General features: G+C 42.0%; 2 protein-coding genes across 10 annotated transcripts in view; one reads left to right on the forward strand and one right to left on the reverse strand.

Moving 5' to 3' along the window:
- Positions 1 to 2,234, forward strand: part of LOC110527984 (rap1 GTPase-activating protein 1) — a 168,178-nt gene extending 165,944 nt beyond the window's left edge. For 7 of the 9 annotated variants that reach the window (XR_005052602.1, XM_036983493.1, XM_036983495.1 and 4 more), the window contains one exon: positions 5 to 2,234. Coding sequence is in view for 5 of the 9 variants with exons in the window: in XM_036983493.1 (XP_036839388.1) it covers positions 5 to 88 (84 nt within the window). In the remaining 4 variants the exon portion in view is untranslated. The remainder of the gene's footprint in view (positions 1 to 4) is intronic. The other 2 variants (XR_005052603.1, XR_005052604.1) reach the window with 1 other exon arrangement.
- pad (peptidylarginine deiminase) lies at positions 1,617 to 17,044 on the reverse strand. The gene is given in 16 exon segments (NM_001160501.1): positions 1,617 to 2,582; positions 2,823 to 2,948; positions 3,030 to 3,106; positions 5,047 to 5,140; positions 5,387 to 5,534; positions 6,463 to 6,614; positions 6,721 to 6,828; positions 7,082 to 7,193; positions 7,310 to 7,413; positions 8,242 to 8,435; positions 9,531 to 9,677; positions 9,940 to 10,057; positions 10,354 to 10,415; positions 10,934 to 11,003; positions 12,341 to 12,509; positions 16,844 to 17,044. Coding segments are annotated over 16 exon segments (2,004 nt in total). The 5' UTR covers positions 16,933 to 17,044; the 3' UTR covers positions 1,617 to 2,348.
- Positions 17,045 to 23,777: the final 6,733 nt, after the last annotated feature.

Here is a 23,777-nt window from a genome sequence, read left to right on the forward strand (position 1 = left end):
ACAGCATTCCCATAAGAGGCACCCCCTGCAGGAGATGAAGCAAGCACACGTGTTTTCCACCACAGACGCAGAGGAGGATCAGAGCTAGTTGCTGGGACAGGCAGACCTGGTGTAGGCTGGTCTAGTCTGTACAGCCAGGTCCATGGACATGCACTTACAGCCCTCCCTCATTCCAACTCTATGTGGCTGACTCCCAGCATGCCTAGAGGGGTGAAGGAGAGGAGTGTCCCGCACCCCACCCAAAAGGAATGCCACTCACACAGCATCGCCTCTGGCTGTCGTCTGTTGGCTCGCTTAGCCTGCATTTGTTCATGTGGTTTCTCATTGTATACACTCCCTTGTCTTCTCAATGGCATTGTTGATTGTTTTGAAGGTCGAAGCAGGGGTGGATCTTATTCGTTCAATAGATTGGTTTTGCAGGAGAGCCGTTGACCATGTGTGAGGTACAACAGGACATTCTGTTAGGCTAAGGAGGAATGCATGAGGAGGATATAAGGGTGTTGTCCTGTTGCCATTGTGGGAAGAAATTACATTATTGCACCCATCAACCTCACATTCCACCATGATACTGTACATGTGTTACTCTTGGTGTCCTGGATCCTTTTTTGTCACATCAATCCTTGTGTTTCAATTATGAGTGTAATGGTGGGTGTTGACTAGAAACTTTTAGTAAATGTTACATGTTTTTAATAGAAGGTACTTTTGTCATCATGCTGCTGCTGGTTTCAATTTCACTACTTCCCCTGCCAAACTGTACAATCACAGTTGATGTTGGAAAATGGAAAATCTTTTACTGACTCAACAATTATGCTCATCCTATTTCATGCCATTTAAGCTGAGCAAAAAACATGAAGTATTGAATTACTGGATAAGGTCCAGTGTCCAAACTAAATGAGTCATCAGTCTTCATCCCTGTTCCATACTGTAGATAATACCGCACAGACATTCCACCAAGGTGACCTAACCAAAGCAGACAGCCTCCAAAGTCAAGCTACTGTCCAGTGACTATAGTCTTCAGCTTTTCTTTAAATCAAGCTTGTGGTTTGGAATAAAGTATGTGTTTGGATGTGTATACAACTGTGCATGGTGTAAATCTGCTTGCAACCCCCAGTCAACTGGTACCATGCTCAAAATAGGTGTTGTCCCTGGACTGTTCCTGTGATGTGTTACTCCAAACCAGTCAAATCAGTCAACTTCTCCAAATTCAGTGCACAATGCAGATATACAATCACTTTATCAGTTTCATATAGGTTTTGATTGAGAAAGATGGGGCTACATTGTGTAGATGTGGAAACCGGCACTACGTTTTCAGATTGCTGATAGTTTGAAAATCTGACTTATTTCTAAAAAGAATTACACTGTGACAAGTCTTGAAGTTGCCTTTTTGATGATTGTGCTAAGCTGCTTTGTAGGAGGGTAACCCCCTTCATATAAGGAATCTATCCAACGGTGGACTTTGCCAACTGGAATCTATCACCAACTGGTTTGAATGTAAAACTAAACAGATGTCTATGAATTTGTACATATCTGCTCTCTATGAATGGAACCTGGGTCTCGTGAAACATCTAGACATTTTCCCTCTGATGTATGTGATGAAAATAACTGATATGAAGGCATGGTTTTCATTACTTTTTATTTCAATGAAATGAAGAGCCAATGTGGAATTTAGTTGTGCTTTCTCTGTTGTGACATTAGTACATTCGGTTTTCATACAATATTTTTGAAATCTTTTAGTTGAATCTTAAGGATCCCTGTCTAAGTAACACTACACCAAAATACAGCTAGTCTTGCATTTAATCATAAAAACACCACAAGTCATTGGAAAGATGATAAAGTTTCATCATGTTAACAGAGCCTTTGGAGTCAGTGTGTATTGCACACAAACTCAAAATATATTAAAAAAAAACTTTTATCACAAAGGTCTCACTGGTCTTTGTAAAATTCTTGAATACCAGTAGTTGGATTACCTCCAGTGGCTCCAGATTATATTTGCACATTTCTCTGTGGTCCTGTTGTTCTGTTTGTACATGCAAGACATTTGGATTGAGCCCCCAGCCAATTCAAACAACAGATCTAATTTGCAATGTGCTTGATTCAGGTGATTGTATTGCTCTTCTCGTTGACAGTCCGCTTAAACCCTTGTTCAAGTTCCAAAGTCTTGTTTGTAAATATTGCTTTTCACCCTTTTGTAAATTAAGCCAAATATGTTTAATAAAGACAAAGGTGTAATACCATTGGAGGACTACTGTGGTTGTTTGAAGGCAACTGCTGCTGGTGATTGTTACTGCTGTTTATTTCAAGCATGATTCCCTCTTTCTAACTACAACCGTTCCTTCCCCCCAAATCCTTCACATCTCCAGGTTCCACCACTTGAAGGAGAACGGTTCCCTGCGGACATTGGAGCCACAGTGAACCTCTCCCAGCAGTTTGTGGTAGGAGGCAAAGTCATCAATGTATGTGCAGCTGAGTCCCAGCCCCTCCATGAGGGAGGTCATCTCTGCCTCCAGGGCACAGCGGCCATCCACCTTGGGCCCAAATGGCTTAGGGATGCCCAGGTTCTTTCCCAACACAATCATGTTTACCTGGAGGTAGAGACATACGCCTCATTTAGGAACTGCCTCTTGGGTAGTAGATGACTTGAACATACTCCTTAATCACATGTAGAAAATCATCAAAAGAACAACAAAGCTGATTTGGCAGCATTTTTGAGAGGTTTGCCATTCTGTAAGAATAATAGGTCCCAAAAATAAAGTAAGAAGTACTTTGGGTCTGGGTTAGGGGTCAGCATGAGGTGTTCTAGTGTAGAACCAATGTATTCTCACCATGTCTGGGTAGTAGGCCACTGCCCTGTTCTCCATCACATGGAAAAGGATGGGCAGGTCAATGATGTCATCGTCGTCTAGACCCAGCTCCCTCTTCAGGACATCCCTGTTCCAGTCTATACAGCTCTGTAGGGTGGCAGCATGGTTATTATACCAAGCCATGCAAAGCTCTGCTTGCTTCTGAGTAACTAGTCATTCTGGCCTCACCTGGACATAGTTGTTTTCTGCCTTGAGTTTCTCGTCACTCAAAATCTCATCTACTGTAATCTCTTCTGCTCCAAGACCTGTGGGATCGAAAAGCTTAAGTTGGTGTTGATGAGTGACAAATACAATTATTAATACAGTGAAACACACACAGACACGCTGAAATGAGTCCCCTAACACAGTGGTTCCCAAACTTTTTATAGTCCCATACCCCTTCAAACATTCAACCTCCAGCTGTGTACCCCATCTAGCCCCAGGGTCAGCACACTCTCAAATATTGTTTTTTGACATCATTGTAAGCCTGCCACACACACTATATGATACGATACATTTATTAAACATAAGAATGAGTGCGTTTGTCACAACCCGGCTCGTGGGAAGTGACAAAGAGCTTTTATACGACCAAGGCACAAATAATAATATAATAATCAATAATTTTGCTCTTTATTTAGACATCTTATTTATAAAACCTTATTTGTTCATCAAAAAAATGTGAATAACTCAAAGGTTAATGAGATGGGTGTGCTTGAAAGGATACATATAATCTGCAATGTTGGGTTGTATGGGATTGTCTCAGACTTAAATCATTATCCACACACAGTCTGTGCCTGTATTTAGTTTTAATGCTAGTGAGGGCCGAGAATCTACTCTCCCATAGGTAGGTGGCTGCAAATGGCATCAGTGTCTTAACAGCACGATTTGTCAAGGCAGAATACTCTGAGCACAGCCCAATCCAGAAATCTGTCAGTAGCTTCTGATTAAATAAAATTTTCACAGAACCGCTTGTTGCAATTTTGATGAGACTTTCTTGTTCAGATATCGGTAATTGGACTGGAGGCAGGGCATGAAAGGGATAACGAATCCAGTTGTTAGTGTCATCCGTTTTGGGAAAGTACCTGAGTAATTGCGCACCCAACTCACTCAGGTGATTCGCTAGATCACATTTGACATTGTCCGTAAGCTTGAGTTCATTTGCACACAAAATATCATACAGCGATGGAAAGACTTTTGTGTTGTCCTTGTTAATGCAGACAGAAGAGCTCCAACTTCTTAATCAGAACCTCAATTTTGTCCTGCACAGTGAATATAGATGTGGAGTCCCTGTAATCCTAGATTCAGATCAGGTTTGCCTGTCCTAGCCACTCGGTAGCTCACCATATAAGACGCTTCTAGCTCCTTATTAATGGTATCTGTTGCTTTTATACATGTCTTACTACTCGAAAGTCATCTTAATTCTTGCTCAAAAAACTCCTGTTGCTTATTTTTCAAATTGGCATGTTATGTTTCTAAATGTCTGCGCAAGAGTGAAGGTTTGTGAGATAGTACTTTTGCACATATAACACACTGTGGCTGAGGAAATGCACTACTCCCAATATAAGTGAACCACAAATCAATGTAGTTTTCATCATATTTGCACCTCTTCGTTGGTCCAACGTCCCGGTCTGTTGTTCGGTGCTTTCCCGGGTAAGGGGGCAGTAGCTCTTCGGCTGCATCAGATTCACAACTGTCAGTGTCCATGCTAGCTGGGCTAACAACAAATGTTGAATTACTGATGATAGCATTGGATGTGCTCGTGGAAGCAGAGCAACTTGTGTCGTCGACAGGTGCTTGTAGTAGCAGTACTACCAGTAGAGCTGGTATGTGTCTCTATGGACACGGGCCTTACTTTTTAAAACCATTTATCATTTTTTTAGCAAACGGAATGAGCAGCAGCTACGTTTGGCTACATACGGACCGTTAGTGGAATTCCCGCAAGAGAGTAACGGTTAATGTGATTGGATGTTAATTATTTGACTGGGCTACCTTTATTTGACATTGTGGTGTTATTTCTCTGAACACTAGATGGTTTCATTTTATTTTTGGCAGTGAAATGAGGCTACTCAAGCGAGAAAAAAACCTCACCCAAATGTTTAGCCCTGTTGGAAAATCTAAATGGACTGTTTGAAAATGTCGGCGTACCCCCGACGGCATTCGCGTACGTACCCCAGTTTGGGAATACCCGCCCTAACGAAAGGCCTACCATCAAACATTTTGGCTTGTCCATGCCCGCCATTCTGTAAGCCCCTGAATAGTTTGTAGCTTGCATCGGGGCTGGCGAGCAGAAGCCGGAATCCCTGCAAAGAAAAGGGAGACAAAGACAACATTGGCAGTGCCCTTCCTTTGACAGCCTGAGAGCTTTACACTATCACATAACCACAGGGCAGCCAAAGTCTGTGTCATGTCCAAGTGCAAATAGATGGGATGAACAATTCTGGTGCTCAAAGGATCTCACTAATGTATACTCTAGATTACAGAGCAATGTCATTTTACTGGAATTCTTTGAAAGAGTGAAAAAAATAAATCCTTGAGAAGATTTGTACCTTTTTGTCCGGAGCTGGGACGAAGGTCATGAATTCATCCACATGCCCAACCAGGAGCCAATCAGAGAATAACGCAATGGGCTCCTGGACTTTCTGGGCCCACAGGAAGTCTTGCACTACTTTGGTCATGTTGCGGCCCTTAGTAGCCCTGAAAAGTCAAACAGCCTTATCACCACTGGCTACAGACTTATTTGAATGTTCCACATACTCTGCATAACAATGAAATCCATTATTAATTCATCTTAGGTCCTAAGAAACATAAGTAATAAAATGTATTTTCAAAAGAATAGAATGGCAAATGTTGAGTTTAATTATGTTATACTGGTCTGTGTAGCCTATATACTACATGGCTACGCCATGCATGAAATCAATATTTATTTTGTTAATTAAAACAGACACTCTTAGGCTACCCTAATCACAGTCATCACACATAGGCTATTGTATAGTAAGCTAAGAATATAATGAAATACAACACAATAAAATACAAATAACATTTTTCCCACACAACTTGCTTCAAGGCAACATGAGGAACTGCTGTCATATAAAAAAATAAAACAGATATTTTGAAACAGAGCCCAAGGCAAGCCAGTGCTTTTTAAGCCATGCTTCATCTGTCCTACCCTCATTCCGTGTTGTTAGAGAGCAGGCGTAGGGTCTTACATTGAAAGTAGGCCATCTTCATATGATACTGATAGAAAATAATAGCAATCTGGTTTTTCAAAAGCATGAGAGCCTTCAATTGCATTAGCGTATTTTATCCCAGAATTTTTGTCATTTAGGAATATTTATTCCCACAGTAATTCTTTATGAATCCATCCAGTGGTGGTTAAGAAAACAAGACATGTGTTGAGCTATGCATAGAGATGGGTGAAGTGACATGCCTTAGTACATTTCAAGCTAAGAAATAGGCAGAACTTTACCACAATCATGGCTAGGTCATTTGGCGGAAATAAAAGTAGAGGCTTTGTCACCGGCAATACCTTTCATATATAAATAAAAGTATGCAAAAAGTTGGTAGGATGCTAAAGTTGGCGGGAAAATGTATTGGTTTGAAAAGTGTATTATGTTACACTCACGTAGGGAAGGCCACTCCAATGATGATCCTACCCAGAGGGTAGTTCTTTCCATTTACAGTGACTGGAGGGCTAACCTCCAGGTTACCAAACGAGTCCAGGCTGCTCACTTCTTTGCCATATGCTGTCCTAGTCACATAGCCAAAGTCTTGGCCCTGAGGGCACCAGGTAGAGAGCGGTTAAGACACAGGTCCACCACACCGCTCACATTTCAGAGATAAGAACATTTTAACTCTAGGTGTTGTGAATGCCTTTTCTTACCAGTAGCACATCATAAGGGAAGTCCTGTAGGTCTCCGTCTCGGGGGGAGTCCAGAACAACAGGGAAACGTTGGTGAGGAGAATCAATGTAGCCAAACTCAATCTCATCCTGAGAGAGAAACCTCCATTACATGTCTATACATTTTTAGTGCAGTTAGAAACAAGACACTGGTCTTTGTTCTGATGTCTTTCATTTAAAGAAGAGGGTATCTAGAATTTAAATTAACAATGGTTAGCAAACATATGGAAGACATTTTGTTTTGATTGAAAACAGGTTGGAATTGTAAAGTGTTCAAATGACAAAGATTTCAAGCACAAAACGGCTTGAAAGATTACAAGCTGAATCACACGGCTTACAGTACCTGCATCCAACGGTCTCCTCTGTTCATATCCTCAGGGCAAATCTTCAGTTTGCACCCACTGTTCTTCACTAGCCTCCTCATTCTCTTTAAGAATGGGTCATTATCAGTTGTGCTGGGTTACCAATGCACAAAAACACTTGTCTCAGTACATTTACAGCTGGCATCATTATTTCCATCAACATCAATGCCATCATCATCATTTTCTTCATCATCATCATTGCCTCTCACCTGCAGACAAAAACCTCTACAGGGTCGAGTGTGTTGGGTGTCATGATCCAGGGAGCCACTCGGAACACCACCCTGTCTGTAAAGATGGGCGTCTCAGGAAAGCCCTGGGAAAAGAAAAGAAAAAAAACAAGAGTCCAGGATAGAGATATATAACCTTGGAAGTTTTAAACTAGAAAATTACATTTATTGAAGTAAATGTGGTGTGCTTGCTAGTCAAAGTATTTATGGTTGTGAAATGGTAGTAATAGTGGTAGTGATGGCAGTAGTAATAGGCTGTGTCAGTTATAGTGACCTATTTTGGGGTGGTTTGTAAGTGTGGAATTATTATAGTAGGTTATAGTGGGCTAATATAGTTGGCTAGGGTATGTACTATATCATCACACACCAAGTGTTTTTAAGATCTCAAAATATTTTAGTTTGAATATTCTGAGAGTATTGTGGCAGTGATTTCAGTTTAGAATATTGAAGCCTGCATTCCGCCATTTAAATTAATGGGGTTACAACAAGCATTTTAGTTTATGAAGTAGGAATGGTAGCAAAAAGCTGTGATGAAGAAATCAAAGTTCAGTCAGTCTACCCATGCTAACATTGGGGTTGTGTTTGTAGCTTTCACGGTTAAAGAGCAGAGGCGAATCCAAATACTTCCTATTCAAGCCTATGGAGCTTTTAAGTACATAGAAAATGGTTATAGTTCAAAAGCATAAATGGTGTCAAAAAGCTGTATACAAGCACACTTTTCCAGATCAGTCTGCACCTTTTAAAGTTTGAATGGTGTTCCTAGGTTAAACGGTAAAGACTAGTTATGACCTGAATTTTTCCCATTCGAGACTATGGCCATTAGATAAGAAGTATGAACAGTTTCTAATGTTGTGCTTTGCTTTCAGCAAGCACACCTAACAAACAAACAATAAAAGTGTTAAATTACACCGTACCTGAGAGCTCGGCTCCAGCATGCTGAGGTTGATGCTGATTAGGCCCTCAAAGTCTTTGTCAGGGAACCTCAGGCCTTCAACGTAAAAGTTCATCTCAGCGTTTCCCCAGAGGCAAGGTACCTCCTTGGACAGATCCTCACCTCCCACCACTAGTGGGTAGTCCTTCACAAAGCTCTTGTAAAACAGGTTTTTTTCTGCAGTAAATAATGTTTTCAATGTAAATAATAGGGCTGGCATAAAGCTGCAATATGTAACACTTTGTATGAACTGACAAAATTAACATAGAAATGTGAGTTAAAGATCTGTCATTCTCATTAAAAGCAAGTCTAATAAGCGGTAGATCAGGTCTATGTGCGCTATTTCTATGCTTCACGTTTTAAAGTTTAGTTTTTGCATCTTTTTCTTTCAGTTTTGTACACCAGCTTCAAACAGCTGAAACAACAATATTTTGGGTTATGGAAAATATATTTCACAGTTGTTTAGATGGTACAAGGATTCTCTACACTATACTTACTTGTTTTGCCACATAAACTGAAATGAACTATTAGAATGAATAAATGAACTATTAGAATATTAACAACCAGGATATGGCATAGTGATCTGCAACTGTAAGTTTGAATCCTGGGTCTGACAGGGATGTGAGCTGGCAACCAGAGCGTTGCTGGTATCAAAACCTAGATACTGTTGAGCCTTTGAGCAAGGCACTTAACCCCCCCCCAAAACCTGCTACACAGGCACCCAGTGTGGTTCCAACATGTATGTGTCTCTTTCAGAGACGGAGGGATCAACAAAGAAAAATAGGTTGGACCTGAACTCCATCGCAAATTCAGAATTTGCTCCAATTAATCTGTAATTTAAAAATGTTTATACAAAAAACATTGCAAGAATATTGACATCTTGATTTTGTCTTAATTGTCTTAAGTAACGTTTAGCAAATTGGGGTAAAATGATAAAGCACACTTTCTTTAACCTCTAACCTCCGATTAATATAATATTCAGCCATAAAACTGTAATTGTACATCACGTGTCCAACTCATTCCACGGAGGGCCGAGTGTCTGCGGATTTTTGTTCCTGCCTTGTACTTGAATTATGAATTAAGGTCACTAATTAGTTAGGAACTCCCCTCACCTGGTTGTCTAGTTCTTAATTTTAAGGAAAAAAATAAAAGCAGCAAACAGGCCCTCCATGGAATGTGTTTGACACTCCTGTTGTACATGCATGGACAGCCACACACACCACATACAAGATCTGAACAGACTGGACTCATTACATAATTTATTTGACTCACTCAGGGTTTGGTGCATGCCTGCTGTGGACCTGAAGACCCTCACACACTCTGCATCACCCTGGGAGATGTGCATGGTCAGCTTGTAGCCTTCTGGGAGCTTGGCAGGGCCACTGGTCCGCAGCACCATGGGGGACATATCTTTAAGATCTGACATATCGAAATATTGGAATTATTGTACATCAATTGTCAACCCATCAACCACACAAGACACAGGGATCCATCTAATCAAACAAGACACTCCTAGCTCAGGAATTTTGTATTTAGCCAACACAAACATAACTGCTGCGCCTCTCTAATGAATCCACACAAGAGACCTGCAGCCTTTAAATGTGTATTTATTGCAATGCCTGCAGCACTGTCAGCAAGGCTGTCAGCTCAGTAGACCAGGATGACTTGGATGTTGTTATACCTGAGACTCTGGTGACCTCAGCATGCTCACTGTCCAGGCTCTTCCGACAGGTGTGTTCTGAGTCACAGTTGACCAGTAGGATGGCACCGTGGCCATTAGGCCCCCACATCCAGGATCCCTGAAGAGAGATGAACAATCTCATTCAGGGACAAACAAACACTTCCCTGTCAAATTAGCTTTTCCCAATTTGTTTGCAAGAGGTTAGATTACATTTACAGCTGAGTGGAAAAGTACAACGTTTTAATTTCCTATGAATACATTGACAATCTTCCAGGATTATAGCATGAACACTAGTCTTCTGACATGCCTATTCATGTTAGAGCATCTCCTGTGTCCTGCTGTGTTAGGAGATAGAGATAGTGACATCTGTGCTGAAAGCAACCAGCCTGGACAAACCGTGCAGTTATAACTAACCTTGTTGGGGTTGTTCCTCTCCACCTGGCCATCTCGATCAGCATCAACATCCAGGGAGATCTCTGTAAGATAGACAGGGCCTCTGTGCCATTGAAGCTCATAAGCTGCTTTGGGTCTAGAATAGACCAATGAAATATACCTTAAAGGGGCCATCTGCAGTTCAAACAAGGCCACTGGTAAAAAGTTGAGGGATGGGGCTAAAGAAATGTAACCACTAGAGAAATGTAACCACAAATTCATAGAGATGACCATCCATTATATAAAATTATAGTTTTAACCATGTTTTGAGACCATACAGTGTTCATTTACGTAGCTTACAAACACTGGAGCAAAACAAGCTTATATTTTGGGTTCTGATGTAGTACGATAGTAGACCTACGCTAATGAGGTTATATTCTTCAAGAATCGATGGATATACAGTATATCATTATTTTAAAAGATCCATAAATGGATGTAGCAATCAAAGATTTTCTCTAACACGAAAATGTACACCCGACAGATTTACAGTACAAAAGGTATGGTATTAATGGGGTCAGAGTAGTTTATATGTTTGCGCTTTCCGGTCATCAGCATGACATACCAAAAGCAGTGAGGTGAACGACAGCTTTACCCAACACCTCCTTCTTCTTTCCATAATACATGACCGATAGCTGCAACAAAGGAGAACATTTACAAAGTCACAGGTAAAGTAATAACATCTCTAGACCAAAGCAGTGGTTGTGTTTTGATGGGGGTCTTCAATGTTATATTCCTGTCCAGATATGTACAGTACATTACTTCAGTGGAGAATCTGGACACCCGGCCCATTTTGGAACTGGCACTGGCTTAACATAACCCTGGAGTCCCTTATCACCCTCTGAACCTTTCACCTATTACTACCTGTCAGGGCAAGGAGATTGAGGTTGTAACCTCATATAAATATCTTGGAATTTTAATTGATGACGGCCTCTCTTTTAAATTGCATATTCAACAACTTACAAAAAAATTGAAGCTGAAATTGGGATTTTATTTTAGGAATAAGGCCTGTTTTTCTTTTGAAGCCAGAAGGAGGCTAGTATCAGCTACATTTATGCCTTTACTAGACTATGGGGATATTTTATATATATCTTCCACTCAGTGTTTGAGATCAATTGACACTCTTTACCATGGCACTTTGAGATTTATTTTAAACTGCAAAACCCTTACGCACCACTGCACTTTGTATACCAGGGTTGGCTGGCCTTCTCTAGTCACTCGTAGGCTCAGTCACTGGTATACTTTTATTTACAAAGCTATTTTGAGTTTACTACCTTTTTATTTGTGCATTTTTATTGTTCAGAAATGTGGTGGGTACTCTCTTCTTTCGCTGGACTTTATCCTGCTAACTGTTCCAAATGTCCGAACTGAATTTGGTAAAAGGGCTTTTATGTACTCTGCGCCATCGTCTTGGAACGCCTTACAAAATACTTTTAAACTGGAAGAACTTGTGCCGATTGGTGTTTTTAAATCGCTGATGAAAGATTTTGAGGCTGATTCCTTAACCTGTCGATGTTTTTAATTTGCTGTTTTATACCCTTGTGAATTCAATAGTTTTTACTAGATTACTTGTAGTTTTTCATGTTGTCTGTCTGTAATTTTTTTGTAATGACTTGGTGCTGCCTATCTTGGCCAGGGCGCTCTTGAAAAATAGATTTTAATCTCAATGAGCCCTTCCTGGTTAAATAAAGGTTAAATAAAAAAATCAATAGGACTGGCACTGTGGTGTACCACTTCACTTTCCCACGTTTGACATTTTCTGGTATCAGGTTGAGACAGGGCCATATTGGCATCATTTCCATGTGGTTTGCACGCCACTCTTGAGGAGCTGCAGATACTTGTCTTAATTAAATACTTCCCTGCAGCGTGTTCAGTCATAAGAGGGAATAGTCAACTCTGGATTATTTTAATATGATTTCACATACTGACGTCTCAGGGTAGTTTTCATGGCTGTGCCTGTGGCCTACTTTACCTTGCTATCATTTTCCACTTCGCTGGCAGTGTCCATGGTGAGAAGAAGCACTGTATTCCCATTGAAAGGGGTGGGGATTGGTCCACTCTTCGCTGGGGGTGGGGTAATCCTGTACTGCACGTTGGGGCTACATTTCACAGAGAAGTACGTGGAGCTGGGAGGGGCACTCCTAGGGGAAAAACAAATACACGTGACAGTTACACGTCACATCCTGATGCTTTGCTTGCACAAATCTATAGCAATAACAGAGACAACACAATTTATTTATTTTTATTTCACCTTTATTTAACCAGGTAGGCCAGTTGAGAACAAGTTCTCATTTACAACCGCGACCTGGCCAAGATAAAGCAAAGCAGTGCGACAAAAACAACAGTTACACACAAACAAATGTACAGTCAACAACACAAAAGAAAAGAAAAATAATATAAGAGAACAAGTGCAGTGGACCACCAGCAGTGAGTACAGTTCATAATCTCCTATTTCCAGAGGCAACGGGTGGTAGTGCTAGTTCTACAGTCATCGTAGAGGTATGATGTCGTCTACATCCCTCTAAAATGAGTAACATACCAAAGGGGGAGAAATACTAGACTGTCAACCTACACTAGTATAATTTCACAAGAATACTGGCAATAAGGATGTACTTACAGTATATATATCTATGTATCAAACATCTCATGGTGTTTATACTAAGTATATACCTGTTTATAAACATTAAGCTTGGGCTGTAAAACCTAATACCTGAAGTCCAGGGCTCCAGGCTGGACCAGGGAATTGGTCCATGCTAGAGGTCGACCGATTAATCAGAATGGCCAATTAATTAGGGCCGATTTCAAGTTTTCATAACAATCGGAAATCGGTATTTTTGGACACCGATTTGCCCATTTAAATTATTATTTATTTTTTTACACCTTTATTTAATCTTCATTTAACTAGGCAAGTCAGTTAAGAACACATTCTTATTTTCAATGGCGGCCTAGGTGGGTTAACTGTCTCGTTAAGGGGCAGAACGACAGATTTTCTCATTGTCAGCTCGGGGGATTCAATCTTGCAAACTTACAGTTAACTCGTCCAACGCTCTAACCACCTGCCTTTCATCGCACTCCATGAGGAGACTGCCTGTTACGCGAATGCAGTAAGCCAAGGTAAGTTGCTAGCTAGCATTAAACTTATCTGATAAAAAAACAATCAATCAATCATAATCACTAGTTAACTACACATGGTTGATGATATTACTAGTTTATCTAGCGTGTCCTGTGTTGCATATAATCTGACTGAGCATCCAAGCATACAAGTATCTGACTGAGCAGTGGTAGGCAGCAGCAGGCTCGTAAGCATTCATTCAAACAGCACTTTCGTGCGTTTTGCCAGCCGCTCTTCATTGTGCGTCAAGCATTGCGCTGTTTATGACTTCAAGCCTATCAACTCCCGAGATTAGGCTGGTGTAACCGATGTGAAATGGCTAGCTAGTTAGCGGGGTGCACGCTAATAGCATTTCAAATGTTACTCGCTCTGAGACTTGGAGTGGTTGTTCCCCTTGCTCTACATGGGTAACACTGCTTCGAGGGTGGCTGTTGTCGTTGTGTTCCTGGTTCGAGCCCAGGGAGGAGCAAGGAGAGGGACGGAAGCTATACCGTTACACTGGCAATACTAAAGTGCCTATAAGAACATCCAATAGTCAAGGTTAATGAAATACAAGTGGTATAGAGGGAAATAGTCCTATAATAACTACAACCTAAAACATCTTACCTGGGAATATTGAAGGCTCATATTAAAAGGAACCACCAGCTTTCATATGTTCTGAGCAAGGAACTTAAACATTAACTTTCTTACATGGCACATATTGCACTTTTATTTTCTTCTCCAACACTTTTTTTTGCAATATTTAAACCAAATTGAACATGTTTCATTATTTATTTGAGGCTAAACTGATTTTATTGATGTATTATATTAAGTTAAAATAATTGTTTGTTCAGTATTGTTGTAATTGTCATTATTACAAATACAATTTTTTTTATTTATATATATATATATATTTTTTTTTTTAAATCGGCCAATTAATCGGTGTCTGCTTTTTTTGTCCTCCAATAATCGGCATCGGCGTTGAAGAAATGTCCCTTGAGAGGAAGCATTTCGTTTTTACACACACCATTGTTATGAAACCATCTGTATCTGCTGTGTAATAATATATTGTGGAGTCTCCGATATACTAACCACAGCCTCAGAGGCACGACAGTTCCACAATATTGTAGCGACCTTAACTCAACACCTAGCAAGCTCATCAACAGGTTCTTACCTCTTGGTGTAGCGGTTAACGTGTTGGCTTGACAGTCGCTGGACCTAGGTTCAAATCCCAGTTGGAATTCCCTACGATAGGTTTATTTCTTCAGAATGGTGGTTTGTGTTGGGCTTAACACTCTTTTCTATCCTGTTAACGTCAAATTCATAGGCCATAATTGCTCATAACACGTCTAATTCAGTAGCACTGCATCTTTGCCCTTGATTGGCAAGACTGGTGTCATATGAATTGGCAGCTTGTAAGAATAACAAAATAATCTGTTGACTAGCAGAAAGACATCACTAATGCAGACTCCCTCTTAAGAACATGTGGTCCGACTCCTCCGCTGAATACAAATGCCATCCACAAACAGTACTTTCAGTGCAATAGAGGGAATGATCCAACTATTTATGCAGTTGGAATATCCCAAATATAAGACAACAAAATCAGTTGATCATGTCGCCTAATGACATTACTTATAAATGTGATCAGGGATTTCTATTGGAGAAGCAGTTTTAGCCCACATTCATACTGTACTGTCTTTGATTGTATCTTAAAGCTACAATACGTAACTTTTTGGGTGTCCCGAACAAAGTCACATAGAAATATGAGCTATAGATCTGTCATTCTCATTGAAAGCAAGTCTAAGAAGTCGTAGAGCTTGCTCACGAGCTTCAAAAACAGCTGAAAATAAAATATTTTTGGTTATGGAAAATATATTTCACAGCTGTTTAGATGGTACAATGATTTTCTACACTACCCAAATGGGAAAGTAATATGGCAATATATGTATATTACTTATACTGTATGTTTTATATTGGCATATATTGTGGAAACATATGCCCATATATGCTTATATACTGTATGTATTGTGGCAGACGGCAGTGAGAGGAGAGGAGAGTGGTTATTGAGGGGAGATATTTTGCAGCCCGCTAGCTCCACCCCCGAGCCTTATATGGACTTCCTGCCCCAACAAGGCAAGAATGTCGTTCGTTAAGCCAGGGAGTGCTTGGGGATAAAGGAGGAATCAGCCTGAACAAAGTGCTATATGAAGAGAGGGAGTAGAGAGAACAATATCTGTGGGATTACCTGTTGTGACCTGGACTGTCTGACTATTTGGGCTGCAATCTGAGGCTGGTAACTCTAATGACCTTATCCTCTGCAGCAGAGTTAACTCGGTATTTCCTGTGGCGATCCTCATGCGAGCCAGTTTCATCATAGTGCTTGATGGGTTTTTGTGACTGCACTTGAAGAAACTTTCAAAGTTATTGACATGTTCTGTATTGACTGACCTTCATGTCTTAAAGTAATGGACTAATTTCTCTGCTTATTTGAGCTGTTCTTGCCATAATATGGACTTGGTATTTTACCAAATAGGGCTATCTTCTGTGTAATACCTTGTCACAACTGATTGGCTCAAATGCATTATGGAAAGAAATTCCACAAATTAACTTTGAACAAGGCACACCTGTTGATTGAAATGCATTCCAGGTTGACGCTGGTTGAGAGAATGCCAAGAGTACAAAGCTGTCAAGGCAAAGGGTGGCTACTTTGAAGAATCTCAATGTTTTGATATAACACTTTGGTTACTACATGATTCCATGTGTTGTCTTCTATTCTACAATGTAGAAAATAGTACAAATAAAGAACCTTAAATGAGGTTTCAACTTGACTGGTACTTTTTTTTTGTATGGGAGTGTAAGATGTTATTAAAATACATCACATTTAAAATGTTTCACGTTCAATTGGTTTATAATTATATCACATGGCCACATTACTTTTCCGTATGGGTATACTTGCTTGTCACAATTTCAATGTCTGAACTAAAACCATTTTAGCAACGAGAAAATGGCGGCACGATCTCTGTTTAGTGCACCTTTTAATTGCACCGTAGCATAGCCATATAGCCTACAATTTCGTTAACGAAATAAAGCAATACCGATTTATGCCGCGTTCATGTGATAGTCGGAACAAGGAAACCGGGGACAAACTGGGCTACTGTTAATTCAAAGGTAATCAAATTGTTTGTCACATGCGCCGAATACAACTGGTGTAGACTATACTGTGAAATACTTGCTTACCAGCCCTTCCCAACAATGCAGTTTAAAAAAAGATTACATCAGTGTGTTTAATGTCAACTTGTCTCCTACACAAGCTAACAATAATAGGGCTACCCAGCTACTACCGCCTGAAGAGACAATTCTGGGTCGGGTAGCACGGACACATACCTGTTCAGGTTCACTTTCAACACTGTGCCGACAACGTAAAGGGCCCTCAAAGTTTTCCCAGTGTCGAGGCGAAATGTCCGTTGGTACATCTGGTCTACTGGTTTGTTGGTGGCTATTCTATTAAAGTGCTGAAAGAGATTAGGGTGCCCGGTCAAAGAAACTTGCTCCTGGGAAACATTCATGGTGATAGGCTACGTTGCAGTGAATCCGAATTATGGAATGAGACCTAGCGGTGTAGTGTATACATGTCTAAGGATTGGGGGTGTTTTCCTGAATGTAATTTGAGGCAGATGAGGCTGCAATTACCCAGCAAATCAAACGTATGCCAATTTGCATGAATCTTCTAGAGTATGATGGCGTACGCAACAATTGGATGTGCATTCCACCACCTACTATGCGGGTGGATAATAAGGATCCCAAAAAGGAAATTCATTTGGCTAAAATTGCATAGCAATCCAATTGCATTTGTCACATGTGCCGAATACAACAGGTATTCAGGGAAATGATGACATACAAGCCCTTAACCAACAATGCAGTTGTTTATTTATGTATTTTTTATTTCACCTTTATTTAGCCAGGTAGGCAAGTTGAGAACAAGTTCTCATTTACAACTGCGACCTGGCCAAGATTAAACAAAGCAGTGTGACACAAACAGAGGTACACATGGAATAAACGTAATAAACAAAAAATACAGTCAACACAATAGAAAAAAAAGATAAGTCTATATACAGTGTGTGCAAATGAGGTGAGATAAGGGAGGTAAGGTAATAAATAGGCCATAGTGGCAAAATAACAATTTAGCAATTAAGCACTGGCGTGATAGATGTGCAGAAGGTGAATGTGCAAGTAGAGACACTGGGGTGCAAAGGAGCAAAAAAATAAATAACAGTATGGGGATGAGGTAGTTGGATGGGTTATTTACAGATGGGCTATGTACTGGTGCAGTGATCTGTGAGCTGCTCTGACAGCTGGTGCTTAAAGTTAGTGAGGGAGATATGTCTCCAGCTTCAGTGATTTTTGCAATTCATTCCCGTAATTGGCAAGCAGAGAACTGGAAGGGAAAGTGGCCAAATGTCACACCCTGGTCTTAGTATTTTGTGTTTTCTTTATTATTTTGGTCAGGCCAGGGTGTGACATGGGTTTATTTATGTGGTGTGTTTTGTCTTGGGGTTTTCATAGGTATTGGGATTGTGGCTTAGTGGGGTTCTCTAGCAAAGTCTATGGCTGTCTGGAGTGGTTCTCAATCAGAGGCAGGTGTTTATCGTTGTCTCTGATTGGGAACCATATTTATTCAGCCATATTCTTTGAGTGTTTCGTGGGTGATTGTTAATGTCTCTGTGTTTGTTGTCACAAGATAGGCTGTTTCGGTTTTCGCGGTACGTTTATTGTTTTTGTATTGATCGTGTTTCGTCTTCATTAAAGATGTATCGAATTAATCACGCTGCATTTTGGTCCGACTCTCGGCGGCGCGGAAGGAAGCCCGAGAGTCAGCCCCAAACATTTATTGAGGGGGGGGGGCTCAGGGAGAGTGTGGCAGAGTCAGGGTTCAGACCTGAGCCAACTCCCCCTGTTTATCGTGAGGAGCCAAGGAGACCAGAACCAGAGCCGGTGTTGGAGGTGAGCGAAGCAGAGACTGTGAAGGAGTTAATGGGGAAATTGGAGGAGAGAGTTATGAGGGAGTTGCTGTGTTGGTGCTTTAGGTACGGAATTTGCCCGACTGAGCGTGTCGGGGATTTGACGGCACCTGGGTCAGCGCTCCATACTCGTCCTGAGGTGCGTGTTAGTCGGCTGGTGAAGATTGTGCCAGCCTCACGCACTAGGCCTCCTGTGCACCTCCCTAGCCTTGCATGTCCTGTGCCTGCCCTGCTCTCAAGCTCTCCAGTACGCCTTCACGGTCCGGTCCATCCTGTGCCACCTCCACACACCAGTCCTCCGGTGGCAGCTCCCCGCACCAGGCTTCCTGTGCGTGTTCTCGGCCCAGTACCACCAGTGCCAGCACCACGCACCAGGCCTTCAGTGCGCCTCGCCTGTTCAGCGCTGCCAGAGCCTTTCTCCTCTCCAGCGCTAGGTAGGCTGTTTTGGTTTTCGTGTTACGTTTATTGTTTTTGTATTGATCGCGTTTTGTCTTCTTTAAAGATGTATCGAATTAACCACGCTGCATTTTGGTCCGACCAAAGGAGAAATTGGCTTTGGAGGTGACCAGTGAAATATACCTGCTGGAGCGGGTGCTACGGGTGGGTGCTGCTTTCCTTTAATTTCTTAAGGTATGTATAGACTCTTTTCCTTTTAATCGGGCTGTTAAGACCTTTTTATGTTGAATGTGACATATTTTAGTGGATTAAGCATAGGTTGGGTTTCAAATATGTAACCGAATGGAAATCTCTCATATGTAAATAGTCAGGAAATATTTAAACTTTGGTTTGAACACAGAAGTGACCTATGTGTCTCTTTAGGAAGGAAACAACAATAAACATAGAAAAAATAATAATAATAATAATAATAATCCCACCCACCCCGATTGTCAGACTAAAACAACAATCCCAACAATCAAACATGAATACACTTGTAGAGATACATTGGTGCTCGCTTTCCATCTTGCTCTTACTAGCAAAACCTTGGCGTAAACTAAAACCTGTGAGCTCTCTAAGTTGAAAACAAAAGTTGTGAATAGACGTTTATGGCTGAATATTTACTGCCCACGGTAAGGGCTGCTTAAGTCTCTTTTCAGAAGAGAAACATAAATGGCGGGGAAAGCAGTCATATCTGGGAAAAAGCTGACCCTCTTGCCATCGATGGTTATGTCCTCTTTGGCGCTTGCGAGTTGCAGTATCTTCTCTCTGTCTTGGAAACGGAGGAACCTGATCAGGACAGCCCGTGGGGGCTCATCTGGCCGGGGTTTCGGCGCTGATGTTCTGTGGGCGCATTCGATTTCCAGCGGCTTGGTGAAGTTGATTATGCCTAGGACATCAGGGATCCATTGAGTGAAGAAACGGACCGGGTCACGGCCCTCGCTGTCTTCTTTCAATCCAACCACACGGATATTACTACGTCTGCTCTGGTTCTCCATCTGGTCTACCTTGTTTTGAGGTATGCATTGTCCTTCTGCAGTTGTATCAGAACCTGGTCATGTCGAGCGATGGTATCTTCAACTGTGCTAATGCGCAACTCAGCCTCAGTTGTTCTCAAAAGGAGATCATTCATGGAGGATTTTAGGTCGTCAATGGAAGAATGGCGTTCAGCCGATTTCTTGTCAATTTTCATAGAAAGACCTTTGTTACCATCCTGAATTTCCCGGAGGAGAGTAGCCAGCATGTCGACAGGCTCGCAAGTCTGGAACTGTCGTTTGAGTTATGAGGGCTAATCTTGCTAGCTGTAGCGTTATCGTTATCTTAGGAATCAACAATGTTTTGGTTGTCCTTCTTGCCTCACGGTAGGAGGTCCATGGCTCTTTGGGAAGGTAAGTACTTGACAATTTATCAGCTGATGTTAGAACATTGTTTCAACGTTGTTATTTAGGTAATAATAGAATAACTTTGAAGAGCTCGGTTTGTCAATGTCTGCTCAGCGGCATCACATGCTCCTGATGTCCACATATTCGAAGTCCGTACCGTCCAGAGTAGTGATAATGGACTGGCAGACGGGTGCTGGTAGCGATCGGTTGAAGAGCATGCATTTCATTTTACTTGCATTTAAGTTAAGTTGGAGGCCACGGAAGGAAATTTGTATTTATTTTTATCTTCATTTAACTAGGCAAGTCAGTTAAGAACAAATTCTTATTTTCTATGACGGCCTAGGAACAGTGGGTTAAATGCCTTGTTCAGGGGCAGAACGACAGATTTTTACCTTGTCAGCTCGGGGATTCAATATTGCAACCTTTCGGTTATTAGTCCAACGCTCTAACCACTAGGCTACCTGCCGCCCCAAATGGCATTGAAGCTCGTCTGGAGGTTAGTCAACAGTGTCCAAAAAAGGGCCAGAAGTATACAGAACGGTATCGTCTGCGTAGAGGTGGATCAGAGAATCCCCAGCAGCAATAGCAACATCATTGACTTATACAGAGAAAAGAGTCGGCCCGGGAATTTAACCCTTTGGGAAAACCCATAAAGACTGCCAGAGATCCGGACAACAAGCCCTCCGATTTGACACACAGAACTCTGTCTGAGAAGTAGTTGGTGAACCAGGCGAGGCAAGTTAAGAAAATACCAAAAAAGTAAGAGGTAAGAATAACAATTAATTAAAGAGCAGCAGTAAATAACAACAGTGGGGCTATATACAGGGGGTACTGGTACAGAGTCAATGTGCGCGGGCACTGGTATGAGGTAATATGTAGGTAGAGTTATTAAAGTCACTGCATAGATAGCAGTAGCAGCGGAGGCGCAATGCAAAATAGACTTATGGTTTGGGGGTAGAAGCTGTTTAGAAGCCTCTTGGACCTAGACTTGGCACTCCGGTACCACCAGTCTATGACTAGGGTTGCTGGAGTCTTTGACAATTTTTAGGGCCTTCCTCTGACACCACCTGGTTTAGAGGTCCTGGATGACAGGAAGCTCAGCCCCGGTGATGTACTGGGCCGTATGCTCTGTAGTGTCTTGCGCTCGGAAGCCGAGCAGTTGCAATACCAGGTAGTGATGCAACCTGTCAGGATTCTCTTGATGGTGCAGTTGTAAAACCTTTTGAGGAGCTGAGAACCCATGCCAAATCTTTTTAGTCTCCTGAGGGGAATAGGTTTTGTCGAGCCCTCTTCACAACTCTCTTGGTGTGCTTGGACCATGTTAGTTTGTTGGTGATGTGGACGCCAAGGAACTTGAAGCTCTCAACCTGCTCCACTACAGCCTCGTCAATGAGAATGGGTGCGTGCTCGGTCCTACTTTTCCTGTACTCCAAAATCATCTCCTTTGTCTTGAACACGTTGAGGGAGAGGTTGTTGTCCTTGCACCACACGGTCAGGTCTCTGACCTCCCGATAGGCTGTCTCATCGTTGTCGGTGATCAGGCCTACTACTGCTGTCTCATCAGCAACTTAATGATGGAGTTGGAGTCGTGCCTGGCCGTGCAGTCATGAGTGAACAGGGAGTACAGGAGGGGACTGAGCACTCACCCCTGAAGGGCCCCAGTGTTGAGGATCAGCATGGTGGATGTGTTGTTACCTAATATTTACCACCTGGGGGTGGCCAATCAGGAAGTTCAGGATCCAGTTGCAGAGGGAGGTGTTTAGTCCCAGGGTCCTTAGCTTAGTGATGAGCTTTGAGGGCACTATGGTGTTGAACTCTGAGCTGTAGTCAATGAATAGCATTCTCACATAAGTGTTAATTTTGTCCAGGTGTGAAAGGGCAGTGTGGAGTGCAATAAAGATTGCATCATCTGTGGATCTGTTGGTGCTGTATGCAAATTGTAGTGGGTCTAGGGTTTCTGGGATAATGGTGTTGATGTGAGCCATGACCACCCTATCAAAGCATTTCAATGCTACAGATGTGAGTGCTACGTGTCGGTAGTCATTTAGGCAGTGTTCTTGGTCTGCTTGAAACATGTTGGTATTACAGACTCAGACAGGGAGAGGTTCAAAATGTCAGTGAAGACACTTGCCAGTTGGTCAGCGCATGCTTGGAGTACACATCCTGGTAATCCGTCTGGACCAGCGGCCTTGTGAATATTGACCTGTTTAAAGGTCTTACTCACATCGGCTGCGGAGAGGGTGATCACACAGTCGTCTGGAACAGCTGATGCTCTTATGCATGCTTCAGTGTTAATTGCCTCGACGCGAGCATAGAAGTTATTTAGCTTGTCTGGTAGGCTCATGTCACTGAGCAGCTCTTGGCTGTGCTTCCCTTTGTAGTCTGTAATAGTTTGCAAGCCCTGCCACATCCAGTGTAGTACGATTCGATCTTAGTCCTGTATTGACGCCTTGCTTGTTTGATGGTTCATCGGAGGGCGTAGCGGGATTTCTTATAAGCTTCCGAGTTAGAGTCCCGCTCCTTGAAAGAGGCAGCTCTACCCTTTAGCTCAGTGTGAATGTTGCCTGTAATCCATTGCTTCTGGTTGGGGTATGTACGTACAGTCACTGTGGGGATGACGTCCTCGATGCACATTGATAAAGTCAGTGACTGATGTGGGGTACTCCTCAATGCCATTGGAAGAATCCTGGAACATATTCCAGTCTGTGCTAGCAAAACAGTCCTGTAGTTTAGCTTCTGCTTCATCTGAACACTTTTTTTATAGACAGAGCCACTGGTGATTCCTGCTTTAGTTTTGCTTGTAAGCAGGAGTCAGGAGGATAGAATTATGGTCAGATTTGCCAAATGGAGGGTGAAGGACAGCTTGGAACACGTCTCTGTGTGTGTAGTAAAGGTGGAATGATGACTTTTCCTAGATTGACCCAAACATTTTGGGTTTGATAACCGTGAGTCAAGACCTGCAAGATGTTTGAGAGACAAACTGGAGGCCATAAGAGAGGTCTGGGAGAAGTGGGTGGAGCATCTGCCATACCTCTACAACCCTGTGCTTGAACTAACAGTGGATGAGCAACTGGTTCCATTCGGAGGAACATTTTTATTTTTCATATCTGTAATGTAAGTGATTTGCACTGTTAATTGTATTATGTATTGCTGTAATATCATTGATTTGTGATTGTTTTCTGTGACACTGATACTAATTACTGATAGCAATCTCTTTTGTCAAAAGGTCGCTGTCCTTTCCGGCAGTATATGCCCAGCAAGCCATTAAAGTATGGCATCAAGATATGGGTGGCCTGTGACACACAATCCAGCTACGCTTGTAAGATGCAAGTCTACACAGGGAAGCCGACCAGTGGAGGCCCGGAGAAGAACCAGGGGATGCGGGTTGTGCTTGATGTGACAGATGGACTGAGGGAGCACAATGTCACGTGTGACAATTTCTTCATCTCTTATGAACTCGGCCAGCATCTCCTGAAGAGGAAG

The sequence above is a fragment of the Oncorhynchus mykiss genome, chromosome 7 (genome assembly GCF_013265735.2).
Source record: "Oncorhynchus mykiss isolate Arlee chromosome 7, USDA_OmykA_1.1, whole genome shotgun sequence".
Lineage (NCBI taxonomy): Eukaryota > Metazoa > Chordata > Actinopteri > Salmoniformes > Salmonidae > Oncorhynchus > Oncorhynchus mykiss.